The sequence below is a fragment of the Sciurus carolinensis genome, chromosome X, assembly GCF_902686445.1.
Source record: "Sciurus carolinensis chromosome X, mSciCar1.2, whole genome shotgun sequence".
Lineage (NCBI taxonomy): Eukaryota > Metazoa > Chordata > Mammalia > Rodentia > Sciuridae > Sciurus > Sciurus carolinensis.
The window spans coordinates 7455873-7476229 of record NC_062232.1 but is presented as its reverse complement, the minus strand read 5'-3'; the positions used below and the strand labels follow the sequence as shown (position 1 = coordinate 7476229).

The following is a 20357-nucleotide window of genomic DNA, read 5'->3' as shown; positions in this document are numbered from 1 at the left end:
CCTTCTTCCAATTGCCTCTTTCTTCACTCTCTTCTAGCCTCACTAAACTCCTCCCTTTTTATCACTCAAGACCTTTATCATTGATTATTTTCCTCCTTCTGCCTGGAGTAATTGTCTCAAAGTCCTTAATCAACTTTGATTCTTTGCTAACATGTCAACTTCTCTGCAAACTAACCATGTTCTTTAACATTGCACTTCCCCCAGCATTTCCCATCACCCTTCTTTGTTCTGTTTTTCTGCAGATAATTCATGCTATGCTTTACTTGTGTATTTGCTTAATGACCATCTTCCAGTGTTTATCACCAGCTTCATGAGGACCAGGATTCTTGTCTGTTTGGTTTATATCCCAGCATCCAGTGCCTGGCACTCAATAAGTATTCACCAAATATCTTTGTACTGATTAAAAGGAGCAGAGGTAGAACAGGAGGTCAGAGTGAGAATTGCAGTGGTGTTGAAGAAGAGAGTAGGTGGGGATGATTGCTAGGACAGAAGATGAAAAACACATATTAAGGAAATCAAGCATATAGAGGACTTTAACTGTGGTGATGAAAAGGGTTTGGAGCAAGTGCGTATCTTGATCAGACCATTCTAACAACCATATGGAGAGGAGCATTGATGCACATTATAAGGAAATAGTGCAAAATTTAGCAAGCTGTTAAATTAAAGGTCCCATCGAGTATATATGTTTATTTTACTCTATAAACACAATAGCTTAAAGAATTTGGGGGCTTATGTAACTGAATAATTGAAAAGTAGATGTGTTTTCAGGCATAGCTTGACCCAAGATACAAATGTCATCAAGAGACCCTCTTTTCTTTTCTTCTTCTTCTCCTCCTCTTCTTTCTTCTTATTTCCTCCTCCTCTCTTTCTCCTCCTCCCCCCCCCTCCTCCTCCTCCTCCTCCTCCTCCTCCTCCTCTTCTTCTTCTTCTTCTTCTTCTTTTCTCAATCTCTCTCTCTCTTTCTCTCTCCATTTCTTATTATTTGCTTCATTGTCAGCATAATCCTCAGGTCCATATGGCTACAGGTCCTGTCTCCTATCTCCTAAAAGTGTCAAGGAAATTCTCATGGCTTTACATTGCCTCTAATGAAGTCACATGACCACTTCTCACCAACCGTGGAGGTCTGGGAATGAAAAGATTGGTCAACTTAGACTATATACTTCACCCTTGAGCTAAGGAGTGGGGTGGGGAGTGATTGGTTTTCCAGAGTGAAATTAGGGTATAACTGTTATAAGAAGAGGGAAATGAAGGCCTATAACAGCCAACATATGACAACTACAAAGGGGTAATGAAGACTTCAACTTGGATCATTGCAGTTGGAATGGAAGGGGGAGGAACGAAGTAACAGAGATGAAATCAAGCAGACCTCCTGGCTCTGAGTATCCAGGGGAGAGGACATGGAGGCTTGAATACAACTGTGAGAGTTTGAGCTTGTGTGACTAGAGTTTGGCAATGCCATTAATGAAGATTTGGGATAAAGTAGGAGGAGCAGATTTATGAGAGAAGGAAAGCATTTTCTTGCTTTCTTATCCCTGATTTTATTAATAAAATTGTTTCCAGCTTCTCAGAGCTCAAGAACAATTGAGTTCTGCAAGAGGCAGGAGGGAAATTCTTCCACCAACCACTTATTCTCAGAAGACTTGTCCCTGTGGTTTTAAAAATTCTTCTCTCTGAGTCTGTGTATGAGAGAATCAGACTGAATTTTTTTTTTCTCAATAATTTGTACTTCCTCTGGTTAGGCTACCAGCATATATAGAGTACAAGACCATCAGTCAGAACTAGATTCAGTCTTCTCTTATAAAATATTTCCACATGGGTGACTTAGGGTCATCTTCTATTGCACTGTAGATTAGTCTTAGAGAAACAAGTGATGCTAATCCGTAGAATTCTAGTGGATGTCTATGAAATCCTAAAGGCTACAAATGGCTAAATCTTGAAGGACTAGGATGTGAGAAAGGAGAGAAGGCAGGCATTGAGTAACATGTGCAAAGGTAGTGCTAGCGTTTTTTTCCTTATTTGGGTATTTGCCATTGACCAGGTACAGTTCTAAATTCTCAAAATAAAATAAGTAATTTAACCACAACAGCCCCTATTTGTAGTGAGTACTATTGTTATTTCCATTTTACAGATGAGAAAACTAAGAGTCAGAAAGATCCTTATTAATGTATCTTATGGAAGGTCCCTCAACTAATAAGTGGTAAAGCTAGAATTCAACCAGCCTGGTTCAAGGGTCTGCCCTCTTAATAAAAGGATCAGATGTTCCAGAATTGCTCAAGACAGTATTAATTTATGCCTGTTGCTTTGGCATAATTCAAAATATGAACTCTAGAGAGTGTTCCCATTTGCACAATAAATTAAGAGCACCATTCTTCTTAACCATGATGTTTTGCTTACTCAAAGCCAAGAAAATCTAGTCTGAGCAACAGAGGCATCTAAATGACTAGGTTGTATCTCCAGGTAATATGAGGGTACATTTTGTATAAAATATGATTATTATTTTTAATTATTTATTTTTTTATATTTTACAGATTGCATTTTGATAACCATTCCATTTGTTCTTAGAAGTAAACTAGCTGTATGGGTTGGTATGGGTTTAATATTAACTAGTAAATCACTTTGCTTTCTTATGACTTTTATGGCTCTGTTTTATGATATCATAAAGTTGCCAATGACTATGTTTTGCCCTGTTCTGGAATGGTTTTATTTATGCCTCAACACTGGACTCCTGCAGGTTCCCCCAGATCTCCAGAATGAAGTGCTGATCAGCCTGTTAGAGACGGATCCTGATGTCGTGGACTATTTACTCAGAAGGAAGGCTTCCCAATCATCGTGAGTATGCCAGTTTTCCATTTTCTAAAGCCGTGTTGGGGATTTCTATTTCCATTTCTAAAGAATTAGAAACATTTACATAACTCCATGCAGGGTGACCAAAGTGGAATTTTGGCAGCTTTCTGGCAACTCTAATCACTCCACCTAACCAGAAAATGCTTCAGTCTTACCAATCCACTTATTGAATTAGAAACCACTTTACAAGACTTTTCTATTTCATTTTCAGCTTTCTGTAGCCCTTTGAGATCCTTTTGACTGTGTTTACTGGAAAAAAGAACACTAAATCACTGGCAAGAAGCTCAGGGGACTATTATGCACATCAGTGATTCTTCTTTTAGAATCTTGATAACTGTGCTTAGGGGCCCAAAAGGTTATGCCTGGAGATGCCTTGCACAGCTTTACCAGTGAAAGCAATTCATTACCAAATCATAAGACAGGCCTCTGCTAGGTGTGTGTGCCCATTTGAAATTAGGTGTGTGTGCTCTTTCTTGGCTTTGCTACCCTTTATAGCTTGTCTTCATTTTTAATTTTTTTTCTTTTTTTTGTGTGGTACTGGGGATTGAACCTAGGATCTCATGCATGCTAGGCAAATGCTCTACCACTGAGCTATATCTTCAGCACCTAGCTTGTATTCTTTTGATGCAAATGTGCGTTTACATTCACCCAAGTTTTAAATAAGGACTATGAAACCATGCTGTAGGATATGTTTTGATAGTATTCTGCCCTAAAGAAACACTGGATTTTTGCATTAGTAAGATTTTATGGCTAATCCCAATGATGTCTACAGAGGCACAGTGTGTGGAGGTGCTGAACATTTGGAAAAGCCAGTTTAGCGGCTAATATTGCATAACTAACTAGGATCAATATTACCACCATGACACTCAATTTTAAATTTCTGACATGAAAAGTTGTTACTGTTTTCTTATGAAAGTATCATTTATTTTATGCTTTTTATCTGCTCAGTTTCAATAATTCTAAGACACATTTCCCCATGTTTTATCATCTTCAAAAATGAGATTAATCGTATAATCAATGGAAATATCTTAATTTAGAGCATTTTTTTTGTCTTAGTCATATGCATTTTTCTTTCTGAATCATATATAAAACAATATTTGGTTGAGTATTAGAAACAATGACACATGTTAAGTCACATTGCTTAGTGATGTTGAATTTTATTTTCATTTGTGATGATTTCAGATATTAATAAAATTATATTATTTTTAAATACACTTAGTGAAAGAGAATTCCACATTTTTCAATCCCCTTCTTCCCCAGATCATTACATGAATAGTCCTGCTGAATTCAGCTTCACTGCATTTTTAGCAGAGCTGGGAAGGTCTTGTAATTGGATCACCCTTTCGAATGCACTTTTAAAAGTTCACGTCTGTGCCAGTCATTATCAGACCAAAGTCTGGATCCAGTAACACATTCTATGTGAATTCAAACCTTAGGAGCCATAAGCAAATAAAAATATATTCAAACTATAAATAGGCTAGCATTTCATGGTCTTGCTTTTCACATCAGAGAATTGGGCTTACACTTAAATTTTTCCTAGATCTCTATCATCAAAGTGTTAAATTCTGATTTAAAGTAACAGATGACTTTTCTTCCCAACAATACATGTACGAACAAAATTTTGATGAATTCGCTTAGTTCTCTCCCCTGTGCAAGAAGATGGACATGACGATATTTCTTCTGTGAATCCCTCATTAAGCTACATTTATTTAAAATTTTGTTGGTATCCTGTGGAAAAGCTAGAAAACATACTACTGAGAAGCCACTGATTTTTGATTGGTTGATTTTCTGCTTTTGTATGGCATTATTAGATACATTTTGTGCTCTAAAGAGCCACTGATGGGAATTATTTTTCTGTGGTTTTCAAGTACACTTTCAAGGTAAGAAGTGAAACTGTCTTTCTCTTCTCTTAGGAAACGGAAGAAGCACACATATACACCATGCTGAGCTGTGTAATTATCTAGCCTCTTTTGTCCCCTATCCCTGTTAAGAGTAACAAATAGAATCAGGAGATCTAGGTGAACTGACCCCAGACCATGATCTTAGGTGAGTGTCAGGGCTTCAGAAATATGGAGGTGAGCCCCTGGGAGCTCTGTGGATGTCAGAGACAAGTGTTATCAGAGAATAGAAAACATTAGGCAAGACTTATTTAGCAGGAGGGAGAAGAGAGTGAAGTTTTCTTTGTTTGTTTGTTTTCCTCTAGGAACAGGCCAAAGAACAGCCCAGAAGGCCAAATGTGATGTCATGTAATAAGAATGCATAGATTAATGAAAGAGCATTTATTGTTAGTGGCCTTTTGAAGCCTGAGAGTCCTACCCATCAAACTATAGGTGATCTCCTAATGCTTTAGACCCATGCTTCCCAAACTATGCATATGGAGCATCAGGAGATTTTGGTAACATGGTCTTTCTGAATCAACAAGACTGTGGAGGAGATTTTTGAATCTGTATTTCTAACAAGCTCCCAAGTGATACTGATGTTGCCGGTCCATGATCCACACTTTGAGTAAGGGAAGCTTAAAATATCAAGGCATTTTCTTGCCTTTAAGAGCTTTGACATTTGTTGAAGAGGGCCTACTAGTGCAAAAATAATAGGAGGCATGTTATTCAGTATGTCATAGAGTGTAATAGGTGCTACACTAGTGTTCTCAGGCTCGCCTGCCCTTTTGAATCACCTGGAGAGCTTAATGAACATCTATGACAACCCCCACACCCAGAGATGCTGATTCATTTGTTCTGGGTTGCAGTCCAGACACTGGGATTTCTTAAAACTTCTCACATGGTTCTAATGAGCAGCCAAGGCTTAGAACATCTGGCTCAGATCCACCAAGTTGCATACTATGCATTTTACAATCACAAGAGGACTTTGAGCTGGGTGATTTTTGACCTTCAAAAGGTCAAAAATGGAAATGATATTCCAGGTCATAAATCCACTTGAAATTTGGAGAAGAGAAAGAGGTGTTACTTGTAGATTCAGGGATAGCTTCTGAAAAGAGGAAGGATTTGCAGTTAACTTGGAAGATGAGGGAGGATATAACCAGTCTTAGTTGTTTGGGGAGCTAGACCCAGGACCTACCTATAATGGTGAACAGTTTGACTGTCTGGGGACCTGATAAATAACCTAGGCAGAGGCTTTCAAATAGTAGGCTGGTGGGTGGCACTTAAGTCAGGAAGTACTGATGAAGAAGAGTTACAGTGTCAATAGACTACCATAATCATTAATTACAGTGATAGCTAATTACTGTACCCAAACAGACAGATGGTGCTGGCTCCATTGGAATGTCAATTATCCATCAATAATACATTCTTGTTTGTGTAGTTTAACACACTGGTTACAAAGCTCTGGGTTTAGAGCCAGATTGCCCAAGTTCAAATTCCAGCTCCACTTCTATTAGCTGTGTGATCTTGAGCAAATTAAATGATGTCTGTCTCAGTTTCCTCATCTGTACACTGTAGATTAAAAAGTAGCATCAACTTTATAGAGCCATGCTCTTAAAATAGTATCTGGTTTATCAAAATGCTAAGTAAATGTTAACAATTACTGTCACATTACTTTGAGCTTCAACCTTTGGTTCATTTATAAGTACCTAACAAAGATGGGCATCACTAGATTCTACCTTGGTTTCCATAAAATAACAATCTATTAGGTAATATGGCACAAGAAAGAACTCATCCCCTTTAAGCTGTGGCATCGTCTAAAAGCAAAGTCCCTTATTCACTTCAGACCCTTTGACTTTTCCCCTGAAGTTTCTGTACTTTGCCCCCTCCAGATTCAAATACCTAAATAAAACTTTAGATTCCTGTGAGGCCAAGTGGAAACTGCACAAAATTTAACTTGGAGGGGGAAAAACACATTTTCAAAAGAGGGTAAAACCAAGAACAAGAAAATATTTATTATTATTTCTGTTTTGAAAGAGCAAACATTTAGTGATATTTGGGAACTTAATGTTTTGTTTTGATTTCGGTTTTTCCCTTTTTTATGCAACATCAGAATTGGGAGTAAAAGGAGAATTCATCATTTTTTCTTATGCTTGTATACTTAAATTTTTGGCTTCACTCAAAATGGGATACCAAAAGGAGATTAGAGGAGAATTTTATTACTAAAGATGCAAGACTTACAGTTTTTTTAATTGCTTGCCTGGCATATTTATTAAAATTATATGCTCTCTTCTTCAAAGGTACTTAAAATAGATCCTCCCCTTTGATTTAAGAATGTAAGGAAATAGGGAGTGGGGATGGAAAGTTAATCAGAGAGTACAAATATGGTGAATAGGAACATTTTCAAGGGAACAAAGGTATTATAGCAAGACTGAGATTGGGCAGGGGCAAAGGAAGCACTTGCCTAGGCATCTAATTTACGGAGGTGCCCAAAAGAGTCATAAACACTAACTATATTGTAATACAATATTTTACCAAATCAAAGTTGATCCTCCAAATAAATGATGAATAAAACATCAACATTTTTTAAAAGACCAATTCACTACTTAGCCATACAGGAGCCTGAAGCTGAAGGTAAAACAAGTCCCTTGATATAGTGGAAAGAACTCATCCATCAGATGATAGCCTTCACCTATCTCATTTTTTTAACCAAGAGAATTAATGTGTTTGACAGTTTTTCTTGACCAAGTGATGATCTTAAATAATGTTTAATTATGTTAAACTGAAATAAAATAGTAATGAAATTCTAATTTGGTTTAAGTAGAGCGCTTAAGCTGACTATTAATATTGTAAGTTCGTATGCATTTACTTTTCATTTTTTCAGTACTTTTGACTTCTTTAATGTTCTAAGGAGAAAAATTACCCCTACATAAACTTTTGTAGATAGGATGAACAGTTCTCTTTTTGCCTGAAGCACTGCAGACCCTTAAAATTCTGTATAAGGGATGCTTCACAGAACAGAGCATGATTAATGTGAAAATTCTACATAAATCCAGAGCTCAGCAGAGCTCAGCAAAGCTCAGATCATCTGTGACATAGTAACTAGTTTCAATAACCGTTGTCATATTTTTTAAATGTAAGCTTGAGAAAAATGTGTAAGGAAAACTTGCTCTTATTCCATCAAACAGCATGGATGCTCCAGAAATATAATATTCATTCAGCAAAACTAAGTAGAACATCCTTCCCTGAGAACAAGATCAAAACAAAACAAATTTAACTACATTTGGAGAGAAAGTAGAGATGAATGAGCCAAACCCATAGGTATATAATTTAAATTAACTTGGGGCTAATTCTGTTAGTGACCTTCACAATGTTTAATTGAAATTGCAGAAAAAAATAGTAAAACTGGTAGCCTCTGAATCAGGACCACGGATGCACTTGTCTCAAAAGATAATATTGTAGAACTGAAAAATAACTGTTTTGTTCATCCCTACTGAATGATAAGTCTACCTTCTACATTCTGTGGGACTGTCAGCATTTCTTATAATTTAAAAATATCACATTTAGTTTATCAGGTAAATATCATGTTGACAATTCATTTTAATGTTTCAGATTGTCTTTAAAGATATCTTCATCCATAAATCCATGAAATGGGCTATCATTTCTCTATTCCTTTACTATGGTCTGTCAGATTTCCAAAGAAGTCTGACTTTATCTACAGTATAACAGCAAAAAACACTGTTTACTGGCAGTAGCTTGTGGCTTCAGTTGTCATTTCATTCCAGTACCCTGGAAATTATGAAGCATTAAGCCCTCTCCAACACATACCCACTCCATTCATGAAAGCCTTTTCAGCCAGATAATTTTAGGAAATGTTCACATGTAATATGGAATTCCAAAAGGAATAAGTGTGACTTCTATGGAAAGACAATGCAGTGTGGAGGAGAATTGATCACATCCTCCCTTCTTTCTAACACCTTTACTGTGATTCACATTCTTTATTTTATTTATAAAATATTGTTTTAAAGATGTTTTATGGAGCACACTGTAAATAAAATGAATAGATACAGCATTGTTTTATCTTCATCTGTTAAAAATGCTCCATACATGCTCTTAGGAGGAAATTAATAAGAACTAAAAATTAGGAGAGAAATGTCACCAAAATGTCCAGGCTGCTTGCTTCATCATGTAGTATGGAGGTTAGAGCCATATCAGCTCCTCTTTGGAGTGGGGTGTTTCTTTCCCTAAAATTCTCCATAAGGGAGGCTTTGTAGACCTGAGCATGATTAGTATGAAAATCCTCCATATTTCCTATAATTCCAGAGTTGCTATGTCAGTGGATTCCTTTCCTAGTACAATTAATAGTGTCTATGATTATTACGAGCTTTGAGTTCCAACAGACTGAAGTTTATCAGTTGATTAACTGAGCCAAGGATGAAGACAACACATATTTGAAATCTTCAGGAGTGTTTCTCACTGAGATAGCTCAGCAAGGGGCTGGGCTGGCCACATCCGGTAATTGAACCGGAGTTTTCCATTTATCCACAGAACAAGTTCTGTGCTTCCGGCTACAGTGCAGGCCTGCTCACAGTACCCTGCCAGCGTGTTTACCCCCTGACCTGGAGGGACCAGCTGAGGGTGAGAACATGATTCGCTCTCCATGCCCATTCCATGCTTGTTTGGTTAGCTGAGATTGGCCATGCATGCTATGGATGGTCCTTGGGTTTGGGGATCTAGTGGGGAAACCCTCCATGCATGGAGGTAAACACAGGTTGACTGGAAACCCATACTCCAACACTGTCTACCACAATCCATTATGCCCTGAGGCTGGAAGTAAAAGTCACTAGGCATTATGAGCCCAAACCCATGTCAACTGGCAATTCATCTGCCCAGCATTCTAGTAAATTCCAAGACTACTACAGAGAGAGAAGCTACTACATTCTTTAGATAATTATTCATCTAGTGAATTACTGGTCTGAGTAAATATTTTCTGTAAGTAAATGAATATTTTAATACTTCACTTATGATCCTAAACTCAAAATTGTCTTCATAGAGCTGGATTTTTCCTATAGGTAAATGCAAGAGAAGATCTTTGTTGTTTCTTGTCTCCTTCTTTCAGAGATACCCAAAGTAATCATGGGGTTTTGTTTTGTTTTGTTTTTTCATTTGGCAATTCTTTGACAGGGTTCTTAAGCAAATTTGACTGCCAATTTATTACCTCTGTTGATAAAATAAAATGATAGAAAATATTTTAAACATTTTAAAAGGCTATTAACTTTAAGAATAAAATACAGCATCTTACTGATTTGCAGTATTTTTAATGGTATTTAGTAAAACATTAGAAGGTTCCCAACCCCTACTGCCTCTGTTGCTAGAAAGACAAATTGTTTTGTCAACTAACTCCCTGATTCTTTTACTCATTTGCAGACTGAGAGCATGAACAAGGAGAGCTGTTAGTAGTTTAGTCCAATGCCTGCAACATGAGGGACTCTGTATGAATTTTTACCATAGACCAACAGGTTATTTCACATGAATATATTTCTAATTCTGATTGCCATGTACCCATACTATATTCCTTCCCATGGTTGAGATATACTGGGAAGGGGTGGCTGCAAAAGGAAGGCATCATCTCTCACTGGATAGCCCTCCCTGTCTGTGTCCCTGGCTGTGACCTGAGCCATTTTGAGGAGGTTCGAAGTCTGTGTCTACTATTGAACAACTCATCCACTTCTATCTCTAGGAATCAGCCCCAAATACCTCCCTCAATTTCTCCCCTGATTGGATCTCCACCTGTTCTCACTTCAATGGCTTGATTTATGAGACTAAATGTCAGGTGGGCCTCTCCTGCCTCCCTCACCTCAACATGTTCTAATCTACAACCAGACTACATTTCATTGTTTAAATCCTGCTTATGGAAAATAGAGGAAATCCAAGAGTTCAGCTGGGATGGCAACACCTACTCTTTCCCCCAGCTGGAGTCCAAACATCCCAAGGTGTGGACCATCATATTCACTCCCAGTCTAACCAGTGCTACAGTTTGGGCCACCATTTTTGGTTTTCCTTCTACTTTGGCTCTTAACAGACCCTTGAACCACTGTCACATCTATGGATTGAGAGAGGGAAGGAAGGTTTGGTTATTAGAGGTTCCCATACATCTTCATACATCAGAATCATCCACTGGACTTCTGCTGCCCCCACCCCGAGAAGTCCCCTTTTAATAAGTAGAGCTGGCTTCCTGGCTGCAACCCCATACTCAGAAGATGCACATTTGGTTTTATGATCTGCTATTACCATCTTGAAATTCCTTTTTTTTTTAGCATGGTGCCCCACATGCTCATTTTGTACTGAACTCCACAAATCATGTAGCCTGTCCTGTCCAAATGGAGCTTGAGAATTTATATATTCAACAAGTTCCCAAGCGATGCAGATGCTGCTACATGGGGAGCACAATATATTATTTCACAAACACTAAATGAGATTTTGTAAAACCCACCCAAAAAAAAAGAGGAAATGGACAGTGGCCCTCTTCCTCCTGCCTTCTCCTCTCTACTTGATAAGAGTCAATAAGAGCTATAAAAATGGAGGAAAAACTGGTATTAGGAACTTTGGTTAAATTTTATTATTGTTATTATCATCCTTGTTTTATTTTCACCAAACTAGTATGAGGCATACTACTTTTCCTGTACCCCTCAACAACTAATGTAGGCATGATTTCCCTGTCTGTACATTAGTCCAAAAACAATTTTCAGAATCAGCTTGAAAAAGCCTGTGAAGTGGAACAAGATCATAGTAGGTAACTTGAAACGATGAGGGAAGAAAAACAATGGAAAGAGTGATAAAATGAAGCTCGATGCAAGACACAAAAAGGCACCCCCCAAGCTTTGATATATCATTTCCTCTGAGCTTTTAGCATTAATTTCAAACAGAACTACATTACTTATTATATGACTCATACTTCCATAGGATAAAAATAACCTTTTCCCTCAGTAGAAACCCAAATGTCCCTGGTACCAAGACATAAGAGAAATTTGTTCCATGGGGCATCTTTCTTTATATACATAACCCCTAGCTCAATTGTCAATGTATAACATTTTGTGGAACATATTCTCATCTATATATTTGGTAAGACAGTTGAGAAAGACATGAGACAGAACTATTGTGATCTATGTAAGCTAAAATACACCTTTAAAAAATTTTCTCCTGATATAAGGAGGAGGCAAAAACAAAACAAAACATGCATAACCTTGACAGTTGCTTTGGTTTGAGCTCGTGAATTGACTGGATTCTCTTTAAAACATTACATAAAATAAGGTTTTATGTAGCAACTATTTTTGATATAAAACCATGACTTATTCTTTCTGAGTAGACAAAAGACATTTCCATTAATGACTGGAAATATGTCAACTGAGCAGGAAAAACATATGGAAGTAGCCCAATAATGTGATTTATAGCCCTGCTCAGAACCCTGATTTTGAACTGGGTTCTGTATTATTTCAATGTATTTGATTTTTCTCATTTTCATAATGAACTTTCCTTAGCTAGAGCCATACCTCATGACAACAGACAAGTGTCCAATTAGTTTTGCTTTGTGTTCCCTTGGCTAGAATTAAGAGATTTTCCCCTTTAATTAGATATGGTGGTTAAATAATGTCCCCCCTACACACACACTTTCCAGCAGAAATGGTTAAGTTCCTTTGATTTTTTTTCTTCAAATTCACTGGAGGCCTAAAGGTCTGGAAAATCATCCTCATGGCTGTCCTCTGGCTCCTGCCCATAAGATTGTCTGATATCAGTTCAAAGAGGAAGCAAGGAAAGGACTTATTTATTCCATGTGGGTAGGAAATGTCCTTAGCAAAACTACTCAAACCCTAACCACCTTAGTGACAGGCAGCCAGCATGGCACATCAAAAATGCTGGGTACTAACCCTTGGTGGAAACCCCAAATGAAGCTAGCTTCTACGTCCCCGTGAGGGCACTGCTTCCATTTTGCATGCACAAAACTATTTGGTTAGGAAGGGATTGCTCAGGCATATGTTTACCTTCTTTAAAACCACCAAAGATTTGTTTTGAAAATTTCAACTAAAGGAAAATTTCAACTAGGAAAGGGAAGCAAAGTGAGGGTTGGGGTGCAGAAGCAGGTTCTGGAACTTTAATCAACCTGTGATCATTTCCCTTTAAGATTTTGTCAGGGCCACTGTTTTGAGGAAGGTAAAAAGTAAAGATGTTCCAGGTAAGATTTCACCTAGTCTTTCCATGTTCCTGAAGTTCTCATTTTCCTGTTCCACTTACATGTTCACCATATCCATTGCTGTGAGAACACATTCACATGTTTATTTACTAATGGTGTGGTAACTAGTATGTCAGATCAATTTATTAAAGCACTAGTCCCTTGCAGAATCATTTTAAATGTGTATTAAAATGCAGTGGATTCTTAATGGTGGTCATATATTTATCCTTTTGACCAACTTTTTACATATGAAATACTGATTCCCACCAGTAGCATCATCATCATCTTCATCAGAGGAAGGATGAATTTAAGTATTTTGAGAAGAAAAGTTGCCCATAAAGCCATAATGAACTTCAAGTAGAATGTCAACTATAGTTTTATCCAAATTAGTTTTAATACAGGATATTAAAGAAGATAAAAGCAGCAGCTGTCAGTTTTTCCTTACTTAATAGAAAGTGACCATCAGAGTTTAATTTTTAAATGAAAGAATTAATCCACGAGGCACTTCAGGTGTATTTGTTGGCAAATTCAGGGATGCGCCTTGTTTATTTTCCATCCTTCCCCCGGTGGCTGACATTTCCAGTTTCAACTTGGATTTTTCTGCCCTCTGCGGGCCGCACATTGGCGAACACAGAGATCGATCTTTTCATCTCCGTCCTTGGTTTGGCTGACCTTTGGTTACATTTATTAGGTTTTACTGCCCTCTGCTGTCCACACATTGGCGAACACCGTGCAGGGAGCCATGTCTGTTTCATCCTCTTCCCTCCTTCCCAGGGCGGGCCCTTTCTTGTTACATTTGTTGTGTTCTGCTCCCATCTTCTGGCCATTATGTGGAAATGCTTTCATTTTATTAATGCAGATGTGTTGGAACATTGCTCAAAAGGTCTGTTTCAGCCCCTGTGTCCATGTGTTCTCCTGTCATTTGTGTAACGGTTGTATTGTTTAAATGAGGTCACAAATTATTAACCTGCTCACACACCTATAACTGTCTCGTTGTACCAGAAGCCCTGACATGCTGCAGTCGGAAGTTTCCTTTTCCATGGGAGGGAGGCATTCATCTACAGACTCCAACAAGGCCTCCAGTGGAGACATCTCCCCTTATGACAACAACTCCCCAGTGCTGTCCGAGCGCTCCCCGCTGGCTATGCAAGAGGACAGGGCCCCGGGCGGCTTGGAGAAGCTTTACAAAGTGCCAGAACAGTACATGCTGGTGGGCCACTTGCCGTTGTCAAAGTCAAAGTCAAGGGAAAGTTCTCCTGGACCAAGGCTTGGAAAAGGTAAGGGAAGTCTAGATGACACTGGCCAAAATCAAGTGACTCTCTTGGTGCATGTGGCATGATGTAAGACGCTTTGAATCTCTTCTTCAACTGTTCCTTGTTTACTGTTTCTGTAATTCAGTGAGCATTTGCTGAGTACCTGCTAAACACCTACTCTGGGAAGAAAGGGTGGTGAGTGAAGGCAATGTCTTGGAGGGTCACTGCAACCCACTCTGATTCTCAAATACCTAGGAAGTGAGTACATGCCCAGAGGAGCCACTTACATTTCCAGTTGACTTTTCCCCCCTCCAACATCCAGGAAACTTTATTTGTCCTGGAGGGTAGATTTGGGTTGCATATTTGCTAGTCTAAGATGTCACCCACTGACTGCTGTTAGTTTCATCAAGACAACAAGCTGAGCCTACTATATAACTAGGCAGCATGCTGGAACCAAACAGTGTCAGAGTCCAATAACAAGAGCACTAGATTTGGAGTAAGACTCTGCTCTGCCACTTTCAACTTGCAAGATCCCAAACAAGTGATTGAACTTTGCTGAGACCCATGTTTATCTGCTATGGAAACTCAGAATAATAACAGTGTCAGACTCATTGGGTGAATTAGCTAATTCATGGCAAGTCCTGAATGCAGCCCTTAGTGTGTAATAAGCACTGGATAATGTGTGCTATTGTAACTTGTGTGCATTTCTCACCTCTCCTCACACTGGGTGCCTTGTCTGTCACATGATCTCCCGAGTATCTCCTAGGGATGAAGTGAGATAATGTATGTGCACTGCTGAACACCTGGAGGCACCCAGTAGATGTTTGCTTCTATAAATCATAATTACAATCTCACCACAGGATTGCAGAGTGGAAGAAATGAGATGGCTAGAAAAATCTAATAGCATCTAACTCCAAAACTATTTTGCACAGACCCGGGTGTGTGTGTTGGCGGGGGGGGAGGTTCCTGAAGGAATAAATGCAGGAATGAATCTGTGGGTGCCAATAGCAGAGTATTCCAGAGGGTAGTTCAGAACCAGTTACCGCTGGTCCTCAATCTCTGCATTAATGTCATTAGAGCCCACTAACCTCTTGCCACCCCGCACCCACTTGTAGTTGTTTTTCCTACTGCTGCTATCACAAACCACACAATATCAGTGGCTTAAAGCAATGCACAAATTTGTCCTCTTATGGTTTGGGAGGTCAGAAGTCTAAGATGGAAAGGCTGCCTTCCTTAATATAGGCTCTGGGGAATAATCTGTTTCCTTGCATTTTTCAGCTTCAAGAAGCTTCTGTATCCTTGTCTCATGGTCCCTTTCTCCATCTTTAAAGCCAGCAAGAAAGCAGCATCTTGTCTCCTGCTTCTCTCTTATGGGGCCCTCCAAGGTCATATAGGAATATCACCACATCACAAGAATCACATAATTCCATTGCATTTGCAAAGTCCTTTTTGAGTATAAGATAACATCTTTAGAGGTTCTGAGGATTACGATGCAGACATTTTGGGGGGCCTTTATTCTGTCTACCACAACCAAGATATAAGAAGTCTTCGTAATACTCAAATGGAATAGGCTCCTGAAAAGCAGATATGATTGTATCCTATTTTGCAGATGGCACACCTGTGAATACAGTACTTTGCACAGAAAAGATGTTATATTTATTTATTGATTTGTCTTTAAAATTTCCTTTTGTGTCACACACCTTTTTGTGCTTTTTGTCTTAGATATGTCAGAGGAGCCTTTCAATATCTGGGGAACTTGGCATTCAACATTAAAAAGTGGATCCAAAGACCCAGGAATGACAGGTGAAGTGTTATTCTTAAGCTTCGTTGCAGTTACTTTTAAAATTAATTTTCTTTAATTTTTGCCTTGGTATCATCATCTTACATAGTTTTAAATATCTTTGGGAAAATACTGCAGAGAGGGGGAAAGGATAACATTACCCGTAGGTTTTCTACCCAAATATGCCAATCTGACTACATTTCATTCCATTTTCTTTCCAGAAACATAAATTGGTGACAAGGCTGTTTAATCTAGTTTGGCAGCTCAGCTGACCTGTCAGAGTCTGGGCATATGTATTTGGAGCGGCCACATGAATTGTGCCGACGATCAAAAAGCATTTGTCATTTCTTTTGCTAGCAAGTGTTTTTAGGTGGCGGCAGCTAAAAGCGCGCTGTGCTTTTTCGGTCCTAGACGTTGGCACTGGGAAGTCAGTAAGGAGGGCTCTAATCCCCAGAGGAATGCTACAAGCTAATTCCAGTTCTGGCCTTTCTCTCTGCTCCCAGGTTCCTATGGTGACATTTTCGAAAGCAGCTCCCTCCGACCGGGGCCCTGTTCCCTGTCCCAAGGGAACCTGTCCGCGAACTGGCCTCGGTGGCAGGGGAGCCCCTTGGAGATGGATGGCGGCCCTCTGGTCCCGCGGAGGACTCAGCCCGCTTCAGCTGCGGTGCCGCGCGTCTGCAGCACTCCGCACATCCAGGGCGGTGGCGGCGTGGCCCGGAGGCCGGCGGCCAGGTCCGAGCCCTACTTGAGCCTGAGCGGCGCGGCCGAAGCGACCGAGGCCGAGCTGGACGGGGCCTGGCCGCAGAGACCCCGAGAGAGCGGCAGGGAAGACCGGAGGCCCCCGCCTCCTTACCCAGGGCCGGGTCAGCCCGCCGCGCCCGCCCCGCAGCCCACGGAGCCGCCCTTGTGGAGGCGCCAGAGGCCGGAAGCGGGCTCGGGAACCGCCTCGCCCGAGGGAGGCCCACCCGCCCAGGCGCAGCCCGGAGCGGCGCACAGCAAGCGCAGCGGCGCCTACTCCCTCCAGGTCAGCGCCGGCCAGCAGGACGCTCAGGACTTGGGGGAGGCCAGCTGGCTCGACTGGCAGCGAGAGCGGTGGCAGATCTGGGAGCTTCTGTCCGCCGACAACCCCGACGCCCTTCCGGAAACGCTGGTATGAGCCCAGGCCGCCGAGCCGCCCGCCCGCCCTCTCCAGCCCGCAGCGCAGCTCAGCGCACCAGGAAAGTTGTGCTGGACAATTGACACACTTCCTTTCCTTCTTTCACACTTTAAAAAAGCAACACAAGAGAAACTCAGTCCACAGACAGATGTAGAGCACTCAAACCCTCGCCATTGATCATAGGGTTCTATTGCATAGCCAGCCTTAGGAAAAAGCAAAACAGATGACAATATCCAATCCATAAACTGCCCACGTTGGCTCTGTATACGATCAAACTCTTGCTTCGGTATTGCTTAATTGTATTTATGTGTCTTCAGTTTTGACTATTGTATATTCTGTAACAAATCTATGTATGATAATCAATATGATATTCACAGAGCAAACAGAAGGAACAATTTTAAGTCACTTCACATATATTACACCATGAGACATATTAAGCAATGAGACTCTATAGAGTGTTCTAGAATAGCACAAGCGGGTTTCTGTGCTTCTGCCATACCTTTTAACTGGGGACAGTCCTTCTTTCAAAGCCTAAGAAAACACTAACAAAACAAAACAGTATGAGAAGCCATATTTTTATATAGTAGTGAGGTACAAAAATTATAGTCACTGAATGCTTTTTCATATTGAATAAGTTTTAAGGAAAGTATTAAATTTGATACATTATGAAATATATTTTTAGAACCTGTTTAGAAAGGATACAGTTAATCAAATGAGAGGAAGGCCATGCCTAACAAAGAGTAATTAAGAAGTTGTCCATCCCATTTTAGGTCAAATTCAATTTTATATAGACCATGTAATATATATTTATAATGTATAATTTTTATGTATTTTTCAAAACGACAAACTGGAATCCAACTATTAAGTGTTTAAGAATCAAAATAGAACATTCAAATTATAGAATGTGGTTTTCCCCTTTGCCCATAATCAGTATTAATCAAATTACACGCAATTCTTTGTAAAGTTAATCATATTTGGGGAGGAAAAAAACTACAGCTTTGTACTTAATTGTGCCAAAGGCTGAAGAAACATTTTCTTCTATAATTGTGTGTGTAATGTAAATGTTCCTGCAGTACTACACTAGTTTGGTTTTTCAACTACAAAACCATTTTTGACCAGCAGGTGGCAATTTGCTTCAGTATTTTCAGATTTTTTTTTTTTCCACTTCAGAAGGGAAAGTGTATTATAGAATTTTTTTTTTTATAAAACATGCTACTCTTAATTTTCATGTTGGTGATGAAATTTTCAGTGATGTTTCTTAAAATTCTATCTTGTGCCATGATGAATAAAAGTTAAGCAAAAGCTTTGTTCCCTGCCTTTACCCTAATGAACTCACACCCTTTACAGAAGTAGGCTTCACAATCCACAAGCTCAAGTGTAATAAAGAATGCCAATTCTATACTTATCCATAGATAAAATCTGGTTTAAAACATATCAGATGACTTGGGAACATCAACTGGGTGACATCAAAGCATTTAGATATATGTAATTATCTGTTGCAAGTAAAGATTGATTTCCTTAATTGTCAGCAAGAAAATGGGTTTTCTACATAACTAAAACTTAGGTTTCCCACCTTCTAGGCTGGTGTCACCCAACACAATCTTTGTAAGTTGCATCTGTTCTTTAAACTTTAGATGAATAATTTGCTTCAGGGCTAAAGTAATAAACTCTAGAAATGGCATGTCATGTTTCACATTTGGGGACTGGTTGAGCTATCTTCAGGTTATGCCTTTGGGACAGTACTTCTGCCACTGGCTCAGACTCTGCAAAAATTTGCCTGTGGACCTTGGCTCTTCCCAGGTTGCCCACACACAGTCAAATGTAAACAAGACCTACAGCAAATGCTAATTGATTTTGGATCTCAGGTGACTTTTCTGTGCCAGCAACTTGCATCCTACTCCTGTGTTTTCTTGCTTTGAACTTGACCATGGTCTGACCAGTTCTTTCCCTCCTTCATGAACAGGACTACCTGGTATATGGAACCACCTTCCCATCACATGGTTGCCATTTTAGTCCTATTTTTAAAAACTTTCTGATCAAATGGCCCTGAGGTTAATGCCTGTGGGGGGGAAAAAGCAGTGGAAAGTACAACTGTTATAGTCTTATCTAAAATAGGCAGTGCAGAAAAGAGCTCAGAAAATCTTTTGTGTATCTCAATATTCATTTTCCCTTTCTGTGTGCATATCAGCCCTGTGACTGTATCTTTCTTTAGTGTAGTAAGTGAAAACTTGGTTCTTAGATGCCTTTATCACATCAAAATAAGCTGTTTTAAAATACATATATGAGACCTAAAGACCTAAGTGGGAAACTGAGGTTATTCCTAACATGTGATATAATACCATATAAAATTAAAAAAAAAAAAACTCTTTCAAGTTGGACAAAACCCTTTTACCATGCTGTTCAAATCACTCCTTCCTTGTGAAAAAAGATATCATACAAGCAAGCAAAAATCACAGTGTGCTCCATGTCCATGAATACTCAATCATTGTTTCTGTGTCTCTGACAAAGAGGCCAGAATGTTGATGGCAGAAATGGCCAAATACACATTTGTCTTTATCCCTTTAAGTAGCTATTAACATATGTTTGTTGTGGGTTTTTCTAGGGAAAAAAATGCTCTTATACCAAAGGAGTACGTGCAAGTTGAGGAAATTTCTAACTAAGCCCAGCTTGCTTCTTTTCTTATGCACATTTTAATACACATCTGCTTGGCAGAGAAATAGCATTGGGCTTAAATATAAAGAGTTGTCAGAACAAAGTCCAGGCCTGTGGTGTATGTTGGTCTGATAAGCAAATTCTAGGAGGTAGATTCTACTGAACTGGGGAGAAAGGAAATGACTGAAGAAGAGTCATACAGAGATTAAAACAGAGCATCTTAATTGAATGGAATTTTAAAACAAGACTAAATCAGCAGCAAATGTTCTTCAAGAGAAAAAAATACAAACCAGAGGACAGTTCCAATAAAGGTTGGAATTCTTGGGCACAGTCAAGGTGACAGTGGTAGCCTGGATATATTGAATTACAGTGGTCTCTGGGGTATGGACCTCTGACCCAGTGTGGCCCTTAATCCACCAAGGTATAGAAGGTCAAAGAGTCTCTAAATTCCATTCAGCCAACATCTGTTCAGCCCAGGGAGACCAGCTCATCCCAGTTTGTCTGGGAACATCCCAGATGTAGTATTAAAAGCCCCATATCCCGGGCACAGGCTCTGTTATTTAGCTGG

The 20357-nt window shown here is 39.5% G+C and overlaps 1 protein-coding gene across 1 annotated transcript in view; it reads left to right on the top strand.

Annotated features, from left to right (window-relative positions):
* Nucleotides 1–19505, top strand: part of Arhgap6 (Rho GTPase activating protein 6) — a 467990-nt gene extending 448485 nt beyond the window's left edge. Inside the window, exons 10-13 of the mRNA XM_047535497.1 lie at nt 2732–2829; nt 13951–14225; nt 15924–16004; nt 16485–19505. Of these exons, the coding sequence (XP_047391453.1) occupies nt 2732–2829; nt 13951–14225; nt 15924–16004; nt 16485–17137 (1107 nt within the window). The 3' untranslated portion in view covers nt 17138–19505. The remainder of the gene's footprint in view (nt 1–2731; nt 2830–13950; nt 14226–15923; nt 16005–16484) is intronic.
* The last annotated feature ends 852 nt before the right edge of the window (nt 19506–20357 follow it).